Here is a 15105-nt window from a genome sequence, read left to right as displayed (position 1 = left end):
ACAACGTCCATTGAGTTCGTTGGGTCCGCGACTGTGGGCTCCATCTGTTGTGGTGGTCCCTCAGGGCAGGAGAGGTGGTCTGTTGCCAGGGGTTATTGGGCACCAAGGCCAGCTCCGGTCAGATCCAAGAGGTTGCCCTCGTTTTCAGGCTCCGGAGCGCCATTTGCAACACCGAGCCCATCCTTGCAGTGCCCAAAGCCGCCTCTGTGGGGCTGAAACCCTCATTTTCAGGGTCACAACCTGTCTGTTACGACCCAGAGCCTTTTCTCAGGGCCCACAGTTTCACCCGGAGGGTCTAAACCCTGAGGGCGGAGCCAGTCGCCCACAACACCCACCCAGAGGGGAGTCAGCTGGCCCAGGACAGCCAATCGCCTTTGAGGAGGCGGGGCCAGGCAAGTGACTGACGTGTGGCCAGCCACGAGGTCCCTTCCAGCCTGAAGGATGCTGTCCTCCCTCCCTCTCCCTGCTGCCGGCGTTGGGGTGAGCAGTCAGGGTCACCCCGACCACGGAAGTGATTCACATCAGGGCAGGGCTGCTGGACAGGTACCCTGAAAGAGCCCTGATCTCATCCTTTGCTCACCTCGGGCTTCCATTTTTCTTTTCCACCCCACCTCAACTTCTAGTCTTTTACCACCCCTAGCCTCTCCAAAAAGAGCCGCCCACCCTGTTCACCCTGTCCACACTGGCCGTGTTTTTCTTTTCTTTTACCCTCCTTTGGGGTTTCGGAGATGGTTGCTGTGGTATTTTCTACCTCGGGCAGCGATTCCTGTAAAAGTGTGCCCCATGTCAGAGAAGAGTGTACCCCGTGACTGAGAAGAGCCAGGGGCTGCTGATGGATGAGGAACCAACAGGAAAACACCTGGGCAATGCCTTAAAGGAATTTGGGTGTGCTCCTCTGAAAAGGTGGCATGGCCGATAACCCAACTGGGTTACAGGGTCCCTACTACAAATGAGACACAGCAACTCACCTCAAATAAGCTCATCCCCAGAGAAGGAGGAGGAGGACAAGGAGGAGGAAGAAGAGGAGAAAGACGACTCCTCTGGTAAAAAGAGAGACCTCTGCAGCTTTGTGTGGGACACTGAAAGGCAGTTGTGTGAGTATGAGCTGATTTCAGCACAGCTGTGCTTTTGTTAGGTGTGACAACCCTTATTCCCATGTTGAGTGTTAGGGCGTGGGTGCGAGCTCCCCAGCTGCTCCTCTCTTGCCCTGCCATCCCCCGTGACGTACAAAGGTTAGTTCCCCATGGTCCGTGATGGGTCTTGGCATGTATTATCTGAGCATAAACCTGAAGACGGTCAGTTTAGCTCTAGAATTACTCTGAGACCTGGGAACAAACTACCTCTTGCTTCTCTGTCTGCAAGGAGGCTGCAGCTGCATTTCCACGTGTCTCCCTTGAAGGCCACTGTCCTGAGTCTGGGCGCAGCGCTGCCCTGTTCTTCTTTGGGTTGATGAACACGGCAACTAGCAGCATCAGGCGGAGGCAGAGGTTACCAGACGTAGCCCCCAGTAATTGCACTGCAGTTCCGGGAGGCAGAAAGCGTCAATAACTGCTTACGTCTGGAGGGGGGAAAAGCTGGCAGTCGTGTTTAGTGCCCGCGAGGCAGCTGGAGGCACTATTGCTTACGATTGTTGTTGCCGTGCGGAAAAGACGTGGCTTAAAGTGCTGCATCGAGAAAGTAATGCTTACGGGTAGCAGAGGTAAACAATAGAAGAAGGGGAGATAGATATAGACGCGTATGAGAATTGCCTTCCTGGTGCAGCTGCTGGTGGTGGCAGCTTTGGCCCTTGCCGGTAAGTTTCGTGAAATGTTAGAGCTGTTACTTTTGAGACTCGTGGGGATTTGAGCGTTTGTCTGGGCGCTAAGGTAATAGCCGCTGATCTGGAGTGAATTGGTGCCTTACTACTTGCACACGTTTACCTTGGCATTGAGCTTGGTACTTTTAGAGCAGAAAATAGAGGGGAGGAGGGAAGTGTAGTAGCGTAGGTGTGCGCGTGCGTGTGTACAGGCGTGTGCACTGCAGGTCGTGTCCGTGCGTGGTTCGCACATCCCGAGTGGTTGATGGGTTGGGAAGCATGTGATGCCCTGCAGGCTTTGTAAGGGTTAGCTAAGGCATTTTCCGTGCTCTGGTTTGATGCTGCGCTTACCTGATGAAGGACTAAAATAATGCCCCGCTTAGGGACGCAGTCTGTTGGAGCCTTTGAGGGCAAGCAGTGTTTCCTGGGGCAGACAGCAGTGGATCTCGTGGGGTGGCTGCACCGAACGGAGATGGACGAAGTTCTGGCATTCCTCAAACCCTGACAGCGCGAATGTGGTGGAATAAGTGCCGGCGCAGGTCCTGATCCTCATCTTCTGTCGACCCTCAGCACGTCCAGGTAAAGGTAACAGGGTGGTTGTTGAGGCAGCGCCTTTGAGTCAGTGATTGTGATGACTGCGGGCTTAGGAACCAGGTGCTGTTGGATACCAACGGCAAAAACGATTTCGCTGCGTTAGCGAGGAAAAAAAACATAATGCAACGGGCAAAGGTTTACGGATCCTCTTCTCAAGAAGTTGTCAGATTTGGGAACGTCGCGCTTTTTCAGTTGCTTGACTGGTGACGTTGTCTGTATTCTTCACGAACTTTGCACAGTCTTCTCAAAATATGTCCTAGCTGCAGGCTTTACTGGAATTTGTAGGTAGTCACGTTTGGAGTTTACGAATGCTTCTTGGTGTATGTTGAGGTGAAAGATGCGTACGGCCAGAGGATGAGTAAAGGTTTGGATTTTATAGGTACTGGTACGGACAGAAATAATATTAGGGAGTATTAAAGTAACTGTGTAATGACGACATGACCTATACGTTCACGTAATACCTATAGTTTTTGTGTGTAGTGTGTTTACACTTTAGTACTACACAAAAGAAAGGTTGTAGTCGGGTCTTATGTTGTTCCTCACGTCTGCTTTTTTTTTTTTGCCTCCGTATCACTCACAAATTATACCAGCCTGAGCACTGTGTTTATTTGGTGCGTACTTTCCCGCTGAGCAGCAGCACTTAGTCTCAATCTTATTGTTCACCACAGCTATCTCCAGGGTAGCTGAAATTTCTCAGCATCTGTTCTGTCTGTTATATTTCTTCTCGAGCAAACTGCGGTGAAAAACAGTACCCGAAAGGCTCCAGTGCTTCCAGACAAGTGCTTGGTTGCTCGCGTAATGTGTTTCTAGTCCCATCTCAAGTAATGCCTTAACGGTGTTCTCTTATTTATTTGTAGCGTCCCGTTTTCGGAAGAAAGTGTGTTGGATTTCAAACCCTTGGGCAGGACAGGAGGAGGCGGCCTTCTCGGGTCAGTGATGAGTGTTGGCATGTATTATCTGATCTAAAGGTGATGTCTGTCACCGCTTTAGCTCTAGGATTACTCGGAGACCTGGGAAAATCCAGTTTCCTTAGACTGTGACCGTGGCGCTTTTTCAACCTGGAGTCAAATGCCTGTCACGTTCTAAGGCAGCGTAAGGAGAAGGGGGCGCAATCTGAGCTTCCTTCCGTTTACGCGCTAGGGAGGTATAGTTGTTAGTTTAATACTTGGATGTTACTAGGAGGTGCTCTCACGTTAACTGATCGCAGCTCTGGGTACTCAAAGCTGAACAGTGTTGGCAAATGCTGACGTAGAGGTTTGGTGGTAAATGTAACCCGCCTGTCTTAATGAGCATGCATTTTCTTAATTCACAAACGCGGTTTAGTCCCACCTACGCATCCAGAATGTTTGAAGGGTCATGTCACAGCTTCCTTTGATCGCAGTCAACAGTCACGTGTTCAGACTTGTTTTTTGAGGGGGCAAAAAAAAGGTAGATAATATATTTGTGTGTTGGGCTTGTAGGTTCCATTTTGCATTTTTGTAAGACTTGAATTTTAGCTGGCGACTGTAAGATTCCAGCTGACTGTAGGGACGGAAAGTTAAAGTTGTTAGCGTTTTTCAGGGTTGGCCCGAGAGTATTCCTTCATTTCAGCTGTTTCTTCTATTATGCTCTTTCTAATAAATTCTCAGCTACTGTTTTTACAGGTGACATGAGCTAGGAGTCAAAACATAAAGCCAGCTGGGGCCCAAGACCAGCACTGTTGTGTTCATATGACATTGTGTCCCAGGAGCGAACTGGCTCACGTCAGTGCTACCTCAGAAATCTTTGTATTCGCTACTCAGACCTCGATTTTTCCTCACTGTGCAGTTTGCGTCTAATCGCAGAATGTCCTGAGCTGGAAGAGACGCACAAGGACCGTCAAGTCCAGCTCCCGTCCCTGCACAGGACAAGCCCAAATTCACACCGTGCCTCTGAGGGCGTTGTCCAAGTGCTGCTTGAATATCGCCAGGCTTGGTGCCGTGACGGCCTCCCTGGGGACCCTGTTCCAGGGCTCCACCACCCTCTGGGGGAAGAACCAGTTCTTCTCCTTAACTATACACTTTATTGCCCAGTTCTCAGTGGCTTCTGAGGTGGGATGTTTGCTTTGATCAGTCTCTCAGCTCTCCTCAAGGAAATAGTGGTAAAACAAGTGCTTCTCTATCTCTCAGTTCCCGACTCTGGCCATCAAATTCTGTTTTGCCAAGCTCACGTAGTTCGTTCTTGTGGCTCAGCGGAGAATTCCAAAAGGAGCATTTTCTTCAGGATATCACTGCATTGATGTTAAGGAGTTTTGTTCCTGATTTCGGTGACACTGCGGCAGCCGGGCAGATGGCAGGCCCGGGTTGCGGGTCGAGCAACAAGCCTTGGGCCAGCTCTTCGGGGCTCCCAGGCTTCGGAGCTCCTCCCTTACTGTCCCAGTAGTGGGGCCGGAGGGGCGGAGGGAACAATTTGGCCTAGCACCTTCCTGGCACCCAGGCTGTTGCCAAGTTTCTGTCGAACGGGTGTCGAGAGCCTGTGTGACTGGCCTGTCGGAAACCCCGTTCCTCCGCCCCTGCGCGTCCCCGTTCTAGATCTCGCTGCTCTCTGTTGGGGGTCCTTCTGTGTCACATTGGTTACTGTCGACAGGGAATTTTTGAGCGTTTCGCCCCTCGTTATTCTGTTCTGCCCTTGCCAATTTGAGCTCCCTGACCCGTGTTCCCTTCTGACGGACCACCGCCTCTGGGCTTCCCAGAAAGGCTGTCTGGTTCCGCAGCCCTTGGGGTGCTGCCGTCATGGGCTCCACCATCTAACGCTAAGGCCAGGCTCTTCGCTCCCACAGGCGCTGCATTTTGCAAGCCTTTGTTTCTCCGTCCTGCAGTTGCTGTCATGGACATGGCGTCCTGGGGTATAGCGCCTTCTCCATCAAGGACGTCCCAGGCAGCCACGTTCTCTGTTGACTCGGAAAGCCCGTCTGGAGCATTCCAGGGACAGGCACCGCTCCCACAGGAACCCCCTTCCAGAGCTGGATGAGGGAAGCCCGTCCCTACCCAGAGGATCACGCCCAAATGCCGCCCTGACCCGTGAGTGCGAGAGCTGCCCAGCCTGCCGCAAGCCCCTCAGGCACCCTTTGCTGCCAGGGCCCTCCTGCCATCAACGGCACTGGCAGCTCTGCTGCCTGGACGGCCCGCTGCGCTGGCGGGTCCATGGGCCCAGGCAAGCCTGGGGCTGCCCGGGGGAAGCGGGCGCCTTGTGCTCCCCTGCTAAAGCGGCTGGCATGGCTGTGTAGCTGGAGCCCCGCACTGCCCCAGCACGGCTTGGCCCTGCACCGGCGTGGGGCTCCCAGCGGGCAGTGAGGAGGGACTTGGCGGGGCCGTGCTCCATACAGCCTGTGACCCCGTGCTGCCAGGCTGGGAGCCTGGTAGGGGCCGTGCTGCCCAGAGCCCTGAGCGCAGCCTGTGCCCCCCTGCTCCTGGGCCCTCCAGGCCACTGCAAGACAAGGAAGGAGCACGCTCACGCTGCCATTTCAAATGAGGGATGTCCCAGGCAGAACCAGCAGGGGCAAGGAAACAAACAGTCCTTGTTAACCAGATGTACCGCTGGGCGCCTGACAGCACATTCTGGTCTACTGGCCCTTTTTCTTCTTGGCCCACAAAAGGGTTCCGAGAGGAGAACCGCTGCTGGAAGCGGCTGTCTCGTGGGGCAAGAGCAAAGCCCCCTTTCCAGCACCCTTTCTGGTTTCCCGGGGGTGCCCAGGAGAGATGGAACCCTGCCCGGCAGGCCAGGCCAGGCCAGGCAGCCGCCTGGCACGGGAGCGTGGCAGGGTTCAGCGCGCCCGCAGGCACGGGCTCCCAGCGCCTGGGACGGCAGCAGCCGCTCTGCCCCTCCCGGCTCAGCCCTGGGGAGCCCCAGTGTGACGTCAGAGCCGCCACTGTGAGCTCAGAGCTGGCCACCCGCACAGCCCTGTGGCGCGTGGGGCAGGAGCCCACAGATGCGTGTGGCTGTTGCCCGGGCAGGTGCGCTCCTGCTGAGAGGCGGCGCGTGGCTGCTGCTGGAGCTGGTTTTGCCTGGGCAGGCCACGCTTGCTGGGGCTGAGGGGGAAGAGCTGAGCGGGGAGCCTGCCTTGGCCCAGAGATGGCGAGGAGAAAGGCCCCCCCGGGAAGACACCAAGGGGCCTCCAAAGGCTCCGTTGGGATTAATGCCAGACAAGAGCTGGCAGGGGAGGCAGCGGGGCCGAGCTGCTGCCAGGCCAGCGGGTACGAAGTGGGCTGCTCCTGCCTGGGGCGTCAGGTTGTGGGGGGTAGCAGGGCAGTGGCCCAATATAGTCAGTGGCGTCAGAAGCCAGTGTGCAGCAGGGGCCTTTGGGGAGGGGGTAGCCTCATGCTGCAGGGTCCAGAGCCCAGCCCTGCTGCGCAGGGAGATTTTGCTGCACAGGGAGACCATCCCCTGGGACCTGACACTGCCCCCTCTGGGGATGCTGAGGCGGGGTCCTGCATGGCTGAGGTGGGGCAGCTGTGCGGGGAGGAGAGGGGTCGGGAGAACACCAGTGACCAGGGAGGAGGGGGGTGGCCCATGATGGGGGACAGCAGCCTGTGCCCCCATTGGCACAGGCTCTAGGTGGCCCAGACAGCCACCGAGAGGTGTCTGCGAAGGGGCAGTTGGTGGCAGGGAGCAGGGAGTGACGGGCTCAGAATAGGGTTGTGCTGCCGGGTGGGCGTCCCGAGGCGGGGACTGCTGCAGCCAGCTTGCTTCCTCTTCTCCCACTGCAGGACTGTAAAGCAAAGGATGGGGAAAGGAGAGGGACGAGGGCCTGGAAGTAGCCCGGCTGTGCTGCCCTCTCTCGCTGCTGCTGGGACAGCCCGTCCTCTGTCAAGGGCCTCTCCTCAGGCTGCTCCTGCCCGCCTCGGCTCCCGTGGCGTGGGGATGGTGGGCAACCGGCATTTGTCTTTTCCTCCCACAGGAACCTATGCGTGGAGGTGGAGCTGGTGACGGTCCCTTCCACCTCGGCTCCCTGCTCTGCCACGCAAGGGCCTGCCAAGTGGCGCAGCAAGGCCACAGGAATTGCAAGTAAGCTCAGCACTGCTGCTTGCTGTGAAGTCCCCTGGGATGAACTTGGAGAGCTGCGCTGTGCCAGAGCTCTGGCCAAATGTCACGAGGGGCAGGAGAAGTGCAGGCTGCCCCAGGGAGGGTGGGAGTGCGTAGGACTGGGTGCCCGCCTTCCCGCAGGGAGCTCAAACACGTGTGGCTGGGCATCCTAGAGAAGAGACCTCAAGAGACAGGCCTAACTTTTCTCTGGCTTTTTTGCCCAGGGGCGGTCCTCAGCCTGGCTTGGCATCTGGCAGGTGCCCTTGTCTCCCTGTGGAGACACCTGCTGAGCACACGCGTCTTTGCCAGGTACGTACTACCTGTTTCTGCCGTGGTGGGGGGCGGGGGGAGAAGGGGGATGTCCCTTCCCCCAAGCAAGGGGGAGAGCAGAGGGTGTTCCCCAGCCAGCAGCCCGGGGCTCCCGCTCGGGCGCCAAAGCTTGTGCGGTGCCCGTTCTCGGGGAGAGCCAAGAGCAAAGCCCCTCGGCAGCCCCACTCCCACGCATTTGCCGGCGCCCCAAAACCCTCCCGGAGATGTAGTAGGACAAACGGCCGTGTAGCCAGAAGCTCAGGAGCAGAGCCGAGCCTCCGCAGGGCAAGGGTCTTCCCCAGCTCTGGCAAGAGACCACACAGGTCTGGAAGGAAAGCCAGACAAGGCCCCTGCGCTTCCCAGCTGCGCGGAGAAACACCCCTAAGAGCAATCTGTGTGCCTGCAAGTGAGAACCGGCCTGCTCTCTCAGCCAAAGAGAGGGAGCAAGGTCCACCCCAGAAGGACTACTGAAAAGCAGTCTTCATTTGCTCAACCTCTCTACTTCCCTGCATGATTTTCATTCCCTTTCGGAAGGTGCTCCTGGAGCCCTTCGTTTGGGGAAGATCTGCCGGCAGCGTTGAACGGCGTGGACAGAAATCATGTTCGTGCTGGGCGCCAATCTGTCAGCTCTCTGTCAGCAGCAGGCTTACGAAGCAATGGCTTTAGGGCCTGAAGAGGGAAATCCACGGGTGAGGGGGTTTGCCCAAGACTTGCAGCACTGACACCCACAGGACTCCCTCTTTTCCAGGCAAAAGATGGCCCCGCGGAGCAAGAGGTTGCTGAAAGTCTTCTTCCTGTGGCTCCCAGTGGCTCTGGGTGAGTTTTCATGAGCAAACACAGCCTGGCTGTGCTGGATGCCAGCTTTCCTTTTGGGCCAGTGTGTGTGAAACGCCCGTGGTGCGGGTGCGTCCTGAGGAGGTCCTTGACTGGCACTGGCGTTTGGACTACCGGTAAGACTGGTAGCCTCCCAGCCGTGCTGCTGCTCTGGCCACTGGGCCAAATGGCTTGCTTAGTCTGCAAGTCTGCGAGAGAAGGGCGTAGCTCTTTCCAAGCCTGAGCTGGGGATTCCCAGACGGGAGGGGCCGTGCAGGGGGACCCATGGAGAGGTACCTCTCCTAGCCCATGCAGCCCAGCCTCGGTGCTCGCCGAAGCAGTGAGGGGAAATGGGGAGTAGCTCTGGGGCACCGAGCACACCTGAAGGCCACGGCTACGCAGCCCCCTCCAGCCTGGGCTGATGGCTCCCGGTCAGAGGCGCGTCCTCTCTCTGCACCCCACGTTCCCCACCTCCTCGGCTCACCTGCTGCCCAGCCCCAGGGCACCAGGCAGGCGACAACGCAGCTGCAGGGGGATGGCTAGCAACTCCGCTAAAATAGCCATCTCTCGGTGATGTGAATTGCAGCTGGTGCTTACTGCGCGACCTCGCTGCCGGTGTGGACAACGCAGGCAAAGGGACTGATAGAGGTCAGTGACGCGTTGCTGGCAGCGGCTGCAGGAATCACAGGCTGTGCTGCTGCCACGCAGGCTGACCCAAAGAAGCGGCAGCTTGTGCCTTCCTAGGGAAGCCTCTCCTGGGAAGCCCCGGCAACTCTGGTAGCGAATACCGTAATGGAGCATTTTTCCCTCCCAGGAGCTGACACGCGTGTCGTCGGCAAACCTGAAGATGCTGTGGTAAGAGAGGTTTCCTGAGCTGGAACTGGTTCTGTGCAGAAGCGTCAGCCGACCTCGTGCTACCTGCGCTCACTTTCCTAACAGCCAGGGCTCCCGTACTTCCCTCCTGCCTTTGCCTTTTGCTCAGCCTGGTGCGGAAGGGAAGCACTGGCAAAGCAGGGGAAGCACACGTGTCTCTCTCTCCTCTTGCTGAGCTCAGACGCTCCCCAGAGGCGATGGGCCGCTCTCTGACCGGATCGGCTTTCCTGTCGTGCAGGAACTTGCCCGTTTTGGTGGTGGAGGAGACCCAAAAGACACGCCTTCTGCTGGAGGAGGTGGCTCAGCTGAGGGCACAGATCCGCAGTTTGAAGGTGATCCTGCATTTTGGGGAGGGAGGCTTGGCTGGGCAGAACCCCTGAGAACATTTTCTTCAGGATTCTTGGTGGGGTCAGACTGCTGACTGCAGCAACCCAGCCTTTGCCCCAGGGGCTTGCTGGGTGAGCTTCTGCACTGCACAGGCCCCTCTCCAGCCCCAGTGTAACAAGGCCGCTTCAGGCAGCAGAGGACTCCTGAGAGCCTTTCCTAGGCGCGCCGGTGCCTCTGGCTCCTCTGAGCAGGCTCCTGAGGCGGTGGTGGGACCCAGGCACACGTACAGCGCCAGCCATGGCTTACAGGGCCTGAGCCTCTCTCCCAGCTGACATGGAGAGCACAGCGGGTGTGGACGGTGGTGTGGGGACCCACATCAACACGCCTTGGGGTCATGGCCATGGCCATGGCCACAGATAAACTTCCTAGTCCTCACGGCTCATGCCGGCAGGAGAATCTTGCAGCTCTGTGGACAAGGCTTGCCTTGCCTTGCCTTCCTGACACTGACCCTTTGCCTCTGCGGGCGCTAGGAGCCACGCTGCACTGCCTGCTGACGTGGTCCTTTTCTGTGTTGATTTCTGGCATTCCCAGGAAGCTCAGGAAGTGAACCAGGCAGCGTCCAAGAAGGCTTTGGGTGCCTACGTCGAGATGTCTGACTGGGCCCTGGAAAGCTCTGGTATGGACACAAGCCGCCCAGTCCTTGCCCTGCGCTTGCCCCTAGCACTCCCCAAAGGAGCCCGTGCTCCAGGCGCTGCTCTCCAAAATGGGGCAGCTTAAATCCTTCACGGGGTCCAAGAGCAAGGCTGTGGCAGAGTGGGTCGCTCAGGCTCCCTCCCAGTCAAGCCCTCGGCCTCCACACAGGTGCCCCTGGCGCTGCCCCCGCACGTCTTCCTGTGCTGATGGAGGGGCTCTGCTCCTCTGCGCTGCATTTGCAAAGGGAATGGCCGGGCCGTCCTTTGCTGCTCGTGCTCCAAGCCCTCAGCTTTGGTCTGCTGTCGTGCTCGTGGGCGCCTGCAGGCTCCCAGAGCCCTCCCACCTTCTCCTCGTGGTGCTGTGGGAGAAGCACTCACCAGGGATGGGGCTGCCGTCATTGCTCTGTGCAGCCGGGCACCCCCCCGCCCCCAGCGTGGTGATGAGGACAGGACTGACAGACGTGGAGCTGGACGGCGGCGTCACAAATACTGCCTGAGCACCAGCTCCCTCCTAGTCTGCGGCCTCTAGCAGTCATCTGCTCTCCCTTCCTTACAGGTGCCACCATTGACACGCAGAGAACTTCCGAGACCTACGACTGCCAAGAGAATTGGAGCTGCTGGGCTTTACGGTTCTTCCGCGCTGCCAAGCCTCCTGAGACTATTTTGCAGGTATCGTAGCAGAAATCTTCAGGGAAGGTGTCCTTCCTTCCCAAGAAGTTGGGGACTGACCTCAGGGGCTCTCCCCTCAGGCCAGTGGTACTGGTCAAGCCCACCGTGCTGCTCAGGTTCTGGAAACCAAAGCTCTCACACAGGGCTGGGCTTGCTAGAGATCCGTGGGTGCCCTGGGGAGGTGAACAGCGGTGAACTGCTGCATCTTGCCCACAGTCCTCTGCCACAGCTGGGTGAAAGCCTTCCTCCCTGGCGACCCTGGTTCCACACTCACCCCTAACGGTGCCTTTTTGCGGGCGGGAGGCGGGAGGTGGCGGGTGCCCTGCAGAGCCGCTGGGCAGGGACGTGTTTCTGCGAGGGCCTGACTAGGATGCTTTCGTAACCGCTCTTCTCCTCTGCTCCCTAATACCGAGACCCCCTTTGTCAGGCAGGGCAGGGGGCCTCCTGCTTCTGTGCACTTCCTCACAGGCGCCTCATTTTCAAGCTGAAATAGGCCCCACAGACACGCCGGCGCCTATGCTTCGAGCTACGCGGGCAGTGGTGTTGGCCCCAGTGCTCTCTCACACTTCATTGCTGTCGCGTTCTGGTTGCAGGCGGATGTTTCCCCAGGAAACTGCTGGCCTTTCCAAGGGCATCAGGGCCAGGTGGTCATCAGGTTGCCAGCACGAGTCCATCTGACTGCCATCACTGTGCAGCACATCTCCAAAGACGTGTCTCCATCTGGGACCGTCCTCAGCGCCCCCAGAGACGTCGCTGTCTTTGTAAGTCTCTGCTGGGCGCTTCTGGCGGGCATCTGGCCCTGGGGCAAAGCCAGGACAGGGCCCTGCTTGCTTTTGTGCATCTTCTGGGGCTTGTGTCCTGATCTCTCGCGAGCACTGCAGTGCCCTCGCGGGACGCTTCAGGGGCTCGAGAGGTTTCATCCCTCTTAAGGTTTGTTCTGGCCAAGCACCTCTGGGTTCTTGACCAAATCTCAAAGCGGAGACTGAGCTCCGCCATAGCCGGTGCTAGGCTGCTGCTCGAGCCCCAGGAGAGGGTGGGTGGATAACAGGGCTGAGCCAGCGCGTACCTTGCCTCTCTGTCGGGATGACTCTGAGCGGCTCTCCTTGTGCTTTGCCCCTGAGGGAGTGGATGCGGACGGAGAAGAGGAAACTCTCCTTGGGACGTTCACGTACAACGTGGCGAAAGAGGCCATTCAGACCTTCCCTCTGAAGGTACGCTCCACGCACGGGGACGAGATGCCGGGGAGCACAGCAGGTTTGCCTGGAGGTCCATGGAGGAAGGGCACGTGCTTTCTCCCTGGGCAGAGGGGCCCGGGCCACCGTCACGAGAGAGAGACCTGCGGGCTTGGGAGGGCTGAGGAGCACGCGGTGGTGGTAGCAAGAGGGTAGCAAGGGCAGGGTCAGGCCCGTAGGAGCACGAGTCCCGAGAGATCCCTGGCTGCGCCCGGTGCCTTCAGCAGAGGCAGCTGCACACGCGCCCACTCCACGCAAACAGGGTCTTTGTGCCGTGGAGAAACAGGGCGGCCTGGTGGCGAGAGGCGTCGGGCAGCAGCGTCGCTCCATGCTGCGGCCTGCTGGCAGGCTGGACAGTGTCCTCTCCTCCCACCACAGCACGGCCCTTCTCCCGCGGCGCTCTCACGCCTGCCAGGGGGAGAGCAGGCACAGCAGGCAGCGGCAGCTCGGCGGGGTTGCACACCAGGTGCCCCACGCGCAGGGGCGCCTCCCCGGCCTCACTGTCAGCACAGAGCAAGGGGCAGCGGGAAGGGGCAGAGGGAAGGGAGACCGAGCCCCAGCCGGGCCGGCGTGCAAAGACGGGGTGATGGCACTGCCGCTCTTAACACCCCCGTTTCCTTTTCCCACTCTTCTTCACAGAACGCGCCGCTTCCCAGAGCCTTTCCGTCTGTCAAACTTCTTGTGGAGAGCAACTGGGGAAACCCAGCGTACACCTGCATTTATCGAGTGCAGGTTCATGGGAAGATGGCGCAACCAGAGAGCCCCAGGTGAAACCAGAGAGGAAAAATGTCAAACGTGAGAAAGAAGAAGAAGGGGAGGAAGAACAAATAAATCTAAAAGATGTGGCAATTGAGATGGCTGTAGAACTGTAGAAGATTTGTCTCCAAAGCGGGGTGCTCAAGACGTTCCACACTGCGGGAGGGGAATTCGGGAGCGTGTGGAAAATGTTAGAACTTGTATGCAATTTTTTTCTTAAAAACGAGGAAGATGGGAAGCATTGCCAAGACTGAACCTAGAGAGGGGAGGCCCAGCCTGTCAGCGCTCCTCCCGCCGCCCCCGGAGGCTCCGCAAGCGGCCCCAGCCCAGGGCAGGCCGAAGGGCCCGGCTTCAGTTCACAAGAGGGAGGCTGGCCCCGCCCGCCGGCCCGCGCGGGCTCTGCAGGAGCTCCCCCAGGCGCCCGCCCACCCTCTTCCCGGCTTCTCAGCCAATGGCGCCCGCCAGGCGGGGACAGGCAGGGCCCCCCGCCAACCACCGCAGCGCCCCTTCTCTGGCCCCGCCCCGCTGCGGCCGCGTGCCAGCGGACGAGCACGTTGCTACGGGCGCGCCCGGAGCGCCAGCCAGGGCCGCGGGTTCGAGTCCCACCGCTGGCTTCGAGGCCCGGCGAGGTCAAGGAATGAGGCGCTTGCTGGCGTGAATGCCTCACGTACCAGCCACAGGGCTGCCCGCGCAGGAGGGGAAAGCTGGTTTAATGGGAAATTGTAGTGATAATTGGGTTTGAAGTACGGGTGCTTGTCATAGCTCTTTTGGTCAGTTATTAAGAGAAAAAGAATTTTGCCAAGGATGTTTTCTTGTTGGGGGGGTCCGAGTCCCCTGCCCGGTTTGGAAAGGGCTTCGAGTCCCCGAAGTTGACCAGGCGGGTTAGAGTCCCACTGAATGGGGTTTGAGTCCCCAGTTTGGCCACTTGTCTTGACTGGTCTCTGAATTTTGGCGTGGTTGTCAGAATATGGATTTATTTTTGCATGTTCGGATCAGATAGTTGTTTTGGAAGTCACATTTAATATGGGTGGGGAATTGTCTAAAGACACCGTCTTAAAGAAGTCACCTCTAGGGCGTTGACTGAGGCATTGGAAGGGGGCTGGGGGTGGGTTCGATCCCCTCACAAGGAAGCAGTTAACTGAGCATTGTAATCATTGGTCGCCGATCTATACTTTGAAATATAATACTATAATACTACTATATTAAAATAATATGTATTATAATGCAATAATACCATAGTGCGGTTGATGATGTTTTGCAAAAGAGAAGGAAAATGGGATGAGATCCCATACGCGGGTTGGTTTTTCACGTTGCAGAGCAGCGGTTGGAAAAGGGGAAAAGATCACGGATCGATTACTAAGGATGCAAATGTTTTGGCCTTAGAACAATGTTGGGACAAACCACCCACCCGCGTGATGTTGTTCTGCATGTAGTATTGGTAAAAGGAGGTGTAAAATACAAGGAGCTGGTGGAAGAGGAAGATGATGTAGGATGACTAGTGGCTCCGGCACAGGGAAGTCTACAGGGAGGTAACGATCAGTGTGGAAACAGGGAAGTTGGACAAGTGGATATGGGGGTGTAAATGGTGGTGCTGAATCACAGAATCACTAAGGTTGGAAAAGACCTCTAGGATCATCAAGTCCAAGCCCCGACCCAACACCACCATGTCTCCTAAACCATGCCCTGAAGGGCCACATCTGCACGTCTTTTAAATACCTCCAGGGATGGTGACTCCACCACCTCTCTGAGCAGCCTGTTCCAATGCCTGGCCGCTCTTGCAGTAAAGAAGCAGTTCCTAATCTCCGATCTAAACCTCCCCTGATGCAGCGTGAAGCCATCTCCCCTCGTTCTATCGCTAGCAATAGAAAGTGAAGGGGGGCCGGAACGTCAGTGCTGTAGCAGGAAGAACTAGGAGACGGGGGGCAGTGCTACAAGCACCCTTAAGGCAGGCCGTGGGTCCGCCAGGAGGGTGGGTGCGGGTTCAAGTACCCTTCTCAGTAGCAGG

General features: G+C 57.7%; 1 protein-coding gene and 2 non-coding genes across 14 annotated transcripts; all 3 read left to right on the top strand.

Annotated features, from left to right (window-relative positions):
* Nucleotides 1-1039: 1039 nt before the first annotated feature.
* On the top strand, nucleotides 1040-14323 carry LOC135317953 (SUN domain-containing protein 5-like). 12 transcript variants are annotated; one of them, XM_064474682.1, is made up of 15 exons: nucleotides 1101-2374; nucleotides 3247-3318; nucleotides 4213-4458; nucleotides 5226-5427; nucleotides 7305-7411; nucleotides 7654-7738; nucleotides 8487-8554; nucleotides 9138-9199; nucleotides 9366-9406; nucleotides 9663-9756; nucleotides 10343-10427; nucleotides 11000-11112; nucleotides 11706-11873; nucleotides 12234-12323; nucleotides 12984-14323. In XM_064474682.1, exons 7-15 carry the CDS (start codon nucleotides 8494-8496, stop codon nucleotides 13113-13115), a joined length of 846 nt encoding a protein of 281 aa, XP_064330752.1. In that variant the 5' UTR covers nucleotides 1101-2374; nucleotides 3247-3318; nucleotides 4213-4458; nucleotides 5226-5427; nucleotides 7305-7411; nucleotides 7654-7738; nucleotides 8487-8493; the 3' UTR covers nucleotides 13116-14323. The 12 variants fall into 12 exon arrangements, with proteins under 12 accessions (XP_064330748.1, XP_064330755.1, XP_064330758.1 ...); XM_064474678.1 differs by lacking the exons at nucleotides 3247-3318; nucleotides 4213-4458 and adding an exon at nucleotides 1040-1094 and having other exon boundaries at nucleotides 2179-2374; XM_064474680.1 differs by lacking the exons at nucleotides 3247-3318; nucleotides 4213-4458 and adding an exon at nucleotides 1068-1094 and having other exon boundaries at nucleotides 2229-2374.
* LOC135318252 (small nucleolar RNA SNORD45) lies at nucleotides 1246-1328 on the top strand. Its single transcript, XR_010376571.1, has one exon. It is a non-coding gene; the product is annotated as a small nucleolar RNA SNORD45 (small nucleolar RNA).
* LOC135318251 (small nucleolar RNA SNORD45) lies at nucleotides 3318-3402 on the top strand. Its single transcript, XR_010376570.1, has one exon. It is a non-coding gene; the product is annotated as a small nucleolar RNA SNORD45 (small nucleolar RNA).
* Nucleotides 14324-15105: the final 782 nt, after the last annotated feature.

This window comes from Phalacrocorax carbo, chromosome 28, assembly GCF_963921805.1.
Source record: "Phalacrocorax carbo chromosome 28, bPhaCar2.1, whole genome shotgun sequence".
Classification (NCBI taxonomy): domain Eukaryota; kingdom Metazoa; phylum Chordata; class Aves; order Suliformes; family Phalacrocoracidae; genus Phalacrocorax; species Phalacrocorax carbo.
This window is presented reverse-complemented; position numbering and strand designations above follow the sequence as displayed.

Coding starts and splice junctions, on each gene's coding strand:
- LOC135317953 (XM_064474676.1), top strand. CDS start 8,565: ATGAGCAAACACAGCCTGGCTGTGCTGGATGCCAGCTTTCCTTTTGGG. Junction 9,757..10,342: donor CACAGATCCGCAGTTTGAAG/GTGATCCTGCAT, acceptor TGGCATTCCCAG/GAAGCTCAGGAAGTGAACCA. Junction 11,113..11,705: donor CTCCTGAGACTATTTTGCAG/GTATCGTAGCAG, acceptor TTCTGGTTGCAG/GCGGATGTTTCCCCAGGAAA.